Source organism: Oncorhynchus keta, chromosome 36 (genome assembly GCF_023373465.1).
Source record: "Oncorhynchus keta strain PuntledgeMale-10-30-2019 chromosome 36, Oket_V2, whole genome shotgun sequence".
Lineage (NCBI taxonomy): Eukaryota > Metazoa > Chordata > Actinopteri > Salmoniformes > Salmonidae > Oncorhynchus > Oncorhynchus keta.
This window is the reverse complement of record NC_068456.1, coordinates 23,108,886-23,120,115: the sequence shown is the minus strand read 5'-3', so window position 1 is coordinate 23,120,115 and position 11,230 is coordinate 23,108,886. Positions and strand designations below refer to the sequence as shown.

The 11,230-nt window shown below is 39.3% G+C and overlaps 1 protein-coding gene across 1 annotated transcript in view; it reads left to right on the top strand.

The window, feature by feature from the left end:
- LOC118369819 (echinoderm microtubule-associated protein-like 6) overlaps nt 1-11,230 on the top strand; it is a 131,506-nt gene that overhangs the window by 89,764 nt on the left and 30,512 nt on the right. The window contains 2 exon segments of the mRNA XM_052498680.1: nt 10,820-10,842; nt 10,844-10,912. Of these exon segments, the coding sequence (XP_052354640.1) occupies nt 10,820-10,842; nt 10,844-10,912 (92 nt within the window).

Below are 11,230 nucleotides of genomic sequence, written 5' to 3'. Positions count from 1 at the left end.
TTTCAGTCTCTCTCATACGATCAGTCTCTCTCATACTATCAGTCTCTCTCATACTATCAGTCTATATCATACTATCAGTCTAGATCATACTATATCATAATGTCAGTCTCTCATACTATCAGCCTCTGTCATACTATCAGTCTATATCATACTATCAGTCTCTGTTATACTATCAGTCTATAACATACTATCTGTCTCTCTCATAATATCAGTCTCTCTCATACTATCAGTCTCTCTCATACTATCAGTCTCTCTCATACTATCAGTCTCTCTCATACTATCAGTCTCTCATACTATCAGTCTATATCATACTATCAGTCTATCAGTCTCTCTCATACTATCAGTCTCTCTCATACTATCGGTCTCTTCATACTATCGGTCTCTCTCATACTATCGGTCTCTCTCATACTACCGGTCTCTCTCTATACTATCGGTCTCTCATACTATCGGTCTCTCTCATACTATCGGTCTCTCTCATACTATCGGTCTCTCTCATACTATCGGTCTCTCTCATACTATCGGTCTCTGTCATACTATCGGTCTCTATCATACATTGTATCTTTCAAATAATCAGTGTCTCTCATACTATCAGTCTCTCATACTATCAGTCTCTGTCATACTATCAGTCTCTGTCATACTATCAGTCTCTGTCATACTATCAGTCTCTGTCATACTATCAGTCTCTGTCATACGATCAGTCTATATCATACGATCAGTCTATATCATACATTTACATTTACATTTAAGTCATTTAGCAGACGCTCTTATCCAGAGCGACTTACCATCAGTCTCTGTCATACGATCAGTCTATATCATAATGTCAGTCTCTCTCATACTATCAGTCTCTGTCATACTATCAGTCTATATCATACTATCAGTCTATATCATAATGTCAGTCTTTCTCATATCAGTCTCTGTCAATGTATCATTCTATATCATACTATCAGTCTCTGTCATACTATCAGTCTATATCATACTATCAGTCTATAACATACTATCAGTCTCTCTCATACTATCAGTCTCTCTCATACTATCAGTCTCTCTCATACTATCAGTCTCTCTCATACGATCAGTCTCTCTCATACGATCAGTCTCTCTCATACGATCAGTCTCTGTCATACGATCAGTCTCTGTCATACGATCAGTCTATGTCATACGATCAGTCTCTGTCATATTATCAGTCTATATCATACTGTCAGTCTCTCTCATACTATCAGTCTCTGTCATACTATCAGTCTATATCATACTATCAGTCTATATCATATGTCAGTCTTTTCTCATATCAGTCTCTGTCAATGTATCATTCTATATCATACTATCAGTCTCTGTTATACTATCAGTCTCTCTCATACAATCAGTCTCTCTCATATAATCAGTCTCTATCATACAATCAGTCTCTCTCATACAATCAGTCTCTGTCATACAATCAGTCTCTGTCATACAATCAGTCTCTCTCATACAATCAGTCTCTCTCATACAATCAGTCTCTCTCATACAATCAGTCTCTCTCATACGATCAGTCTCTCTCATACGATCAGTCTCTGTCATACGATCAGTCTCTGTCATACGATCAGTCTCTAACATACTGATCAGTCTCTCTCATACTTTCAGTCTCTGTCATACGATCAGTCTCTGTCATACGATCAGTCTCTGTCATACGATCAGTCTCATGATCAGTCTCTCTCATACGATCAGTCTCTCTCATACGATCAGTCTCTCTCATACGATCAGTCTGTCATACTATCGGTCTCTCTCATACTATCAGTCTATATCATACTATCAGTCTAGATCATACTATATCATAATGTCAGTCTCTCTCATACTATCAGCCTCTGTCATACTATCAGTCTATATCATACTATCAGTCTCTGTTATACTATCAGTCTATAACATACTATCTGTCTCTCTCATACTATCAGTCTCTCTCATACTATCAGTCTCTCTCATACTATCAGTCTCTCTCATACTATCAGTCTATATCATACTATCAGTCTATCAGTCTCTCTCATACTATCAGTCTCTCTCATACTATCAGTCTCTCTCATACTATCGGTCTCTCTCATACTATCGGTCTCTCTCATACTATCGGTCTCTCTCATACTATCGGGTCTCTCTCATACTATCAGTCTCTGTCATACGATCAGTCTCTGTCATACGATCAGTCTCTGTCATACGATCAGTCTCTGTCATACGATCAGTCTCTGTCATACGATCAGTCTCTGTCATACGATCAGTCTCTGTCATACGATCAGTCTATACGATAAGTCAGTCTATTATACGATCAGTCTCTCTCATACGATCAGTCTGTCATACTATCAGTCTGTCATACTATCGGTCTCTGTCATACTATCAGTCTCTCTCATACTATCAGTCTCTCTCATACTATCAGTCTCTCTCATACTATCAGTCTCTCTCATACTATCAGTCTCTCTCATACTATCAGTCTCTCTCATACTATCAGTCTCTCTCATACTATCAGTCTCTCTCATACTATCAGTCTCTGTCATACTTTCAGTCTCTCTCATACTTTCAGTCTCTCTCATACTTTCAGTCTCTCTCATACGATCAGTCTCTCTCATACTATCAGTCTCTCTCATACTATCAGTCTATATCATACTATCAGTCTAGATCATACTATATCATAATGTCAGTCTCTCTCATACTATCAGCCTCTGTCATACTATCAGTCTATATCATACTATCAGTCTCTGTTATACTATCAGTCTATAACATACTATCAGTCTCTCTCATACTATCAGTCTCTCTCATACTATCAGTCTCTCTCATACTATCAGTCTCTCTCATACTATCAGTCTATATCATACTATCAGTCTATCAGTCTCTCTCATACTATCAGTCTCTCTCTCATACTATCAGTCTCTCTCATACTATCGGTCTCTCTCATACTATCGGTCTCTCTCATACTATCGGTCTCTCTCATACTATCGGTCTCTCTCATACTATCGGTCTCTCTCATACTATCGGTCTCTCTCATACTATCGGTCTCTCTCATACTATCGGTCTCTGTCATACTATCGGTCTCTATCATACATTGTATCTTTCAAATAATCAGTGTCTCTCATACTATCAGTCTCTCATACTATCAGTCTCTCATACTATCAGTCTCTGTCATACTATCAGTCTCTGTCATACTATCAGTCTCTGTCATACTATCAGTCTCTGTCATACTATCAGTCTCTGTCATACTATCAGTCTCTGTCATACGATCAGTCTATATCATACGATCAGTCTATATCATACGATCAGTCTCTGTCATACGATCAGTCTATATCATAATGTCAGTCTCTCTCATACTATCAGTCTCTGTCATACTATCAGTCTATATCATACTATCAGTCTATATCATAATGTCAGTCTTTCTCATATCAGTCTCTGTCAATGTATCATTCTATATCATACTATCAGTCTCTGTCATACTATCAGTCTATATCATACTATCAGTCTATATCATACTATCAGTCTATCTCATACTATCAGTCTCTCTCATACTATCAGTCTCTCTCATACTATCAGTCTCTGTCATACTATCAGTCTCTGTCATACTATCAGTCTCTGTCATACTATCAGTCTCTGTCATACGATCAGTCTCTGTCATACGATCAGTCTATGTCATACGATCAGTCTCTGTCATACGACAGTCTATATCATAATGTCAGTCTCTCTCATACTATCAGTCTCTGTCATACTATCAGTCTATATCATACTATCAGTCTATATCATAATGTCAGTCTTTCTCATATCAGTCTCTGTCAATGTATCATTCTATATCATACTATCAGTCTCTGTCATACTATCAGTCTATATCATACTATCAGTCTATATCATACTATCAGTCTCTCTCATACAATCAGTCTCTCTCATACAATCAGTCTCTCTCATACAATCAGTCTCTTCTCATACAATCAGTCTCTCTCATACAATCAGTCTCTCTCATACAATCAGTCTCTCTCATACAATCAGTCTCTCTCATACAATCAGTCTCTCTATACAATCAGTCTATTCTCATACAATCAGTCTCTCTCATACAATCAGTCTCTCATACGATCAGTCTCTCTCATACGATCAGTCTCTGTCATACGATCAGTCTCTGTCATACGATCAGTCTCTGTCATACGATCAGTCTCTGTCATACGATCAGTCTCTGTCATACGATCAGTCTCTGTCATACGATCAGTCTCTGTCATACGATCAGTCTCATACGATCAGTCTCTCTCATACGATCAGTCTCTCTCATACGATCAGTCTCTCTCATACGATCAGTCTGTCATACTATCGGTCTCTCTCATACTATCAGTCTATATCATACTATCAGTCTAGATCATACTATATCATAATGTCAGTCTCTCTCATACTATCAGCCTCTGTCATACTATCAGTCTATATCATACTATCAGTCTCTGTTATACTATCAGTCTATAACATACTATCTGTCTCTCTCATACTATCAGTCTCTCTCATACTATCAGTCTCTCTCATACTATCAGTCTTCTCATACTATCAGTCTATATCATACTATCAGTCTATCAGTCTCTCTCATACTATCAGTCTCTCTCATACTATCAGTCTCTCTCATACTATCGGTCTCTCTCATACTATCGGTCTCTCTCATACTATCGGTCTCTCTCATACTATCGGTCTCTCTCATACTATCAGTCTCTGTCATACGATCAGTCTCTGTCATACTATCAGTCTCTGTCATACGATCAGTCTCTGTCATACGATCAGTCTCTGTCATACGATCAGTCTCTGTCATACGATCAGTCTCTGTCATATGATCAGTCTCATACGATCAGTCTCTCTCATACGATCAGTCTCTCTCATACTATCAGTCTGTCATACTATCAGTCTGTCATACTATCGGTCTCTCCATACTATCGGTCTCTCTCATACTATCAGTCTCTCTCATACTATCAGTCTCTCTCATACTATCAGTCTCTCTCATACTATCAGTCTCTCTCATACGATCAGTCTCTCTCATACTATCAGTCTCTCTCATACTATCAGTCTCTCTCATACTATCAGTCTCTGTCATACTATCAGTCTCTCTCATACTTTCAGTCTCTTCTATACTTTCAGTCTCTCTCATAATGATCAGTCTCTCTCATACTATCAGTCTCTCTCATACTATCAGTCTATATCATACTATCAGTCTAGATCATACTATATCATAATGTCAGTCTCTCTCATACTATCAGCCTCTGTCATACTATCAGTCTATATCATACTATCAGTCTCTGTTATACTATCAGTCTATAACATACTATCAGTCTCTCTCATACTATCAGTCTCTCATACTATCAGTCTCTCTCATACTATCAGTCTCTCTCATACTATCAGTCTATATCATACTATCAGTCTATCAGTCTCTCTCATACTATCAGTCTCTCTCATACTATCAGTCTCTCTCATACTATCGGTCTCTCTCATACTATCGGTCTCTCTCATACTATCGGTCTCTCTCATACTATCGGTCTCTCTCATACTATCGGTCTCTCTCATACTATCGGTCTCTCTCATACTATCGGTCTCTCTCATACTATCGGTCTCTGTCATACTATCGGTCTCTATCATACATTGTATCTTTCAAATAATCAGTGTCTCTCATACTATCAGTCTCTCATACTATCAGTCTCTCATACTATCAGTCTCTGTCATACTATCAGTCTCTGTCATACTATCAGTCTCTGTCATACTATCAGTCTCTGTCATACTATCAGTCTCTGTCATACTATCAGTCTCTGTCATACGATCAGTCTATATCATACGATCAGTCTATATCATACGATCAGTCTCTGTCATACGATCAGTCTATATCATAATGTCAGTCTCTCTCATACTATCAGTCTCTGTCATACTATCAGTCTATATCATACTATCAGTCTATATCATAATGTCAGTCTTTCTCATATCAGTCTCTGTCAATGTATCATTCTATATCATACTATCAGTCTATATCATAATGTCAGTCTCTGTCATACTATCAGTCTCTGTCATACTATCAGTCTCTCTCATACTATCAGTCTCTCTCATACTATCAGTCTCTCTCATACTATCAGTCTCTGTCATACTATCAGTCTCTGTCATACTATCAGTCTCTGTCATACTATCAGTCTCTGTCATACGATCAGTCTATATCATACGATCAGTCTATATCATACGATCAGTCTCTGTCATACGATCAGTCTATATCATAATGTCAGTCTCTGTCATACTATCAGTCTCTGTCATACTATCAGTCTCTCTCATACTATCAGTCTATATCATAATGTCAGTCTTTCTCATATCAGTCTCTGTCAATGTATCATTCTATATCATACTATCAGTCTCTGTCATACTATCAGTCTATATCATACTATCAGTCTCTGTCATACTATCAGTCTCTCTCATACAATCAGTCTCTCTCATACAATCAGTCTCTCTCATACAATCAGTCTCTCTCATACAATCAGTCTCTCTCATACAATCAGTCTCTCTCATACAATCAGTCTCTCTCATACAATCAGTCTCTCTCATACAATCAGTCTCTCTCATACGATCAGTCTCTGTCATACGATCAGTCTCTGTCATACGATCAGTCTCTGTCATACGATCAGTCTCTGTCATACGATCAGTCTCTGTCATACGATCAGTCTCATACGATCAGTCTCTCTCATACGATCAGTCTCTCTCATACGATCAGTCTGTCATACGATCGGTCTCTCCCATACTATCGGTCTCTCCCATACTATCGGTCTCTCCCATACTATCGGTCTCTCCCATACTATCGGTCTCTCTCATACTATCGGTCTCTCTCATACTATCGGTCTCTCTCATACTATCAGTCTCTCTCATACTATCAGTCTCTCTCATACGATCAGTCTCTGTCATACGATCAGTCTCTGTCATACGATCAGTCTCTGTCATACGATCAGTCTCTGTCATACTATCAGTCTATATCATACTATCAGTCTCTGTTATACTATCAGTCTATAACATACTATCTGTCTCTCTCATACTATCAGTCTCTCTCATAATATCAGTCTCTCTCATACTATCAGTCTCTCTCATACTATCAGTCTCTCTCATACTATCAGTCTCTCTCATACTATCAGTCTCTCTCATACTATCAGTCTCTCTCATACTATCAGTCTATATCATACTATCAGTCTATCAGTCTCTCTCATACTATCGGTCTCTCTCATACTATCGGTCTCTCTCATACTATCGGTCTCTCTCATACTATCGGTCTCTCTCATACTATCGGTCTCTCTCATACTATCGGTCTCTCTCATACTATCGGTCTCTCTCATACTATCGGTCTCTGTCATACTATCGGTCTCTATCATACATTGTATCTTTCAAATAATCAGTCTCTGTCATACTATCAGTCTCTGTCATACTATCAGTCTCTGTCATACTATCAGTCTCTGTCATACTATCAGTCTCTGTCATACTATCAGTCTCTGTCATACTATCAGTCTCTGTCATACGATCAGTCTATATCATACGATCAGTCTATATCATACGATCAGTCTCTGTCATACGATCAGTCTATATCATAATGTCAGTCTCTCTCATACTATCAGTCTCTGTCATACTATCAGTCTATATCATACTATCAGTCTATATCATAATGTCAGTCTTTCTCATATCAGTCTCTGTCAATGTATCATTCTATATCATACTATCAGTCTCTGTCATACTATCAGTCTATATCATACTATCAGTCTATATCATACTATCAGTCTATAACATACTATCAGTCTCTCTCATACTATCAGTCTCTCTCATACTATCAGTCTCTCTCATACTATCAGTCTCTCTCATACTATCAGTCTCTGTCATACGATCAGTCTCTGTCATACGATCAGTCTATGTCATACGATCAGTCTATGTCATACGATCAGTCTCTGTCATACGATCAGTCTATATCATAATGTCAGTCTCTCTCATACTATCAGTCTCTGTCATACTATCAGTCTATATCATACTATCAGTCTATATCATAATGTCAGTCTCTCATATCAGTCTCTGTCAATGTATCAGTCTCTGTCATACTATCAGTCTCTCTCATACAATCAGTCTCTCTCATACAATCAGTCTCTCTCATACAATCAGTCTCTCTCATACAATCAGTCTCTCTCATACAATCAGTCTCTCTCATACAATCAGTCTCTCTCATACGATCAGTCTCTGTCATACGATCAGTCTCTGTCATACGATCAGTCTCATACGATCAGTCTCTCTCATACGATCAGTCTCTCTCATACGATCAGTCTGTCATACTATCAGTCTGTCATACTATCAGTCTGTCATACTATCAGTCTGTCATACTATCAGTCTGTCATACTATCGGTCTCTCCCATACTATCGGTCTCTCCCATACTATCGGTCTCTCCCATACTATCGGTCTCTCCCATACTATCGGTCTCTCTCATACTATCGGTCTCTCTCATACTATCGGTCTCTCTCATACTATCAGTCTCTCTCATACTATCAGTCTCTCTCATACTATCAGTCTCTCTCATACTATCAGTCTCTCTCATACTATCAGTCTCTGTCATACTATCAGTCTCTGTCATACGATCAGTCTCTGTCATACGATCAGTCTCTGTCATACGATCAGTCTCTGTCATACGATCAGTCTCTGTCATACGATCAGTCTCTGTCATACGATCAGTCTCTGTCATACGATCAGTCTCTGTCATACGATCAGTCTCTGTCATACGATCAGTCTCTCTCATACGATCGGTCTGTCATACGATCGGTCTCTCTCATACTATCGGTCTCTCTCATACTATCGGTCTCTCTCATACTATCGGTCTCTCTCATACTATCGGTCTCTCTCATACTATCGGTCTCTCTCATACTATCGGTCTCTCTCATACTATCGGTCTCTCTCATACTATCGGTCTCTCTCATACTATCGGTCTCTCTCATACTATCGGTCTCTCTCATACTATCGGTCTCTCTCATACTATCGGTCTCTCTCATACTATCGGTCTCTCTCATACTATCGGTCTCTCTCATACTATCGGTCTCTCTCATACTATCAGTCTCTCTCATACTATCAGTCTCTCTCATACTATCAGTCTCTCTCATACGATCAGTCTCTCTCATACGATCAGTCTCTCTCATACGATCAGTCTGTCATACTATCAGTCTCTCTCATACGATCAGTCTGTCATACTATCGGTCTGTCATACTATCGGTCTCTGTCATACTATCGGTCTCTGTCATACTATCGGTCTCTGTCATACTATCGGTCTCTGTCATACTATCGGTCTCTGTCATACTATCGGTCTCTGTCATACTATCGGTCTCTGTCATACTATCGGTCTCTGTCATACTATCGGTCTCTGTCATACTATCGGTCTCTGTCATACTATCGGTCTCTGTCATACTATCGGTCTCTGTCATACTATCGGTCTCTGTCATACTATCGGTCTCTGTCATACTATCGGTCTCTGTCATTCTGTTAATCTATCATACGATCAGTCTCTATCATACATTGTATCTTTCAAACAATCAGTCTCTGTCATACTATCAGTCTCTGTCATACTATCAGTCTCTGTCATACTATCAGTCTCTGTCATACTATCAGTCTCTGTCATACTATCAGTCTCTGTCATACTATCAGTCTCTGTCATACTATCAGTCTCTCTCATACTATCAGTCTCTCTCATACTATCAGTCTCTCTCATACTATCAGTCTCTCTCATACTATCAGTCTCTCTCATACTATCAGTCTCTCTCATACTATCAGTCTCTCTCATACTGTCAGTCTCTCTCATACTGTCAGTCTCTCTCATACTGTCAGTCTCTCTCATACTATCAGTCTCATACTATTCTAAATATTTTTTATCAGTCTCTTTCATACTATCAGTCTCTTTCATACTATCAGTCTCTCTCATACTATCAGTCTCTCTCATACTATCAGTCTCTCTCATACTATCAGTCTCTCTCATACTATCAGTCTCTCACATACTATCAGTCTCTCACATACTATCAGTCTCTGTCATACTATTAATCTTTCAAACAAGCAGGAAAAGGGGCTGAGCTGGACCCAAGGAAAGAAACAATAAGTATTCAAAAACACCCCTAAGTTAGACTAGCCTACTTTAACAACAGCTAACTAACTAACCAACTAACCAAAAATACAGTGGGTGGTTCGCCCAGTTCTAACTAGTGTATTTAACAAAGTCTGGGTAGTGTATGCCCATGGGCGACTTGTCTTGGTTTCCCCTTTTCCCACCAGCAAACAAACACCATAACCAAAAACAATACTCACAGGTGAGGACAAAGTGCTATGGAGGTGCTCAAACAAAAGAGAGGTTAATACACAACGAGAGTGACACACAGAGACCATCAGACATGGCATTTACAGAGAGATTCAGCTCAAGAGCAAACTACTGACAGTTTTTAAACCAAGGGAAAGGAACTGTGATTGGGTAGGAAACAGGAGGAGATGTGTCTTCTGATTGATGATTGGTGACTGATTGGGGAGTGATGATTTTCACCTGTGAGGGGAGAAGGAGAGAAAAGAAACACACACACACATAGGATACACACACAGGATACTTGTATCCGTAACACATACTATCAGTCTCTGTCATACTACAAGTCTCTTTCATACTATCAGTCTCTAGCCATCATTGAGCACTGTATCTTCATACTAGTTAGTGCTGCCATCTTGGCCTCATACTATCAAAGAAGTTCTCTTTCTACTATCAGTCTGGGAGGATTTCATACTACGGAGGTCTTGGTCTTTACAGTGCTATTTGTCTGTTGTCCCAGGTCTCTTTCAACCCCTATTCAGTCTCTCTGGGACATGGACACATCTCTGGTGGGAACCAAGAATGGAGAAATACTTGAAATCGACAAGAGTGGACCCATGACCCTGCTAGTCCAGGTAGGTGTGTGTGTGTGTGTGTGTGTGTGTGTGTGTGTGTGTGTGTGTGTGTGTGTGTGTGTGTGTGTGTGTGTGTGTGTGTGTGTGTGTGTGTGTGTGTGTGTGTGTGTGTGTGTGTGTGTGTGTGTGTGTGCGCGCGCACACACAGCTGAAACACCTAGAGTGGGGTATTTTTCCATTTCAGCTTATTTTTCCTAATTTGGGTTGGAGGACATTTTTACAGCAGCCTTCATGTCCCTGCCTTTCTTCCACTGATCCTTCTTGATGTGTTGGCTTGTTACTCAGGCTTCTTGATGTGTTGGCTTGTTACTCAGGCTT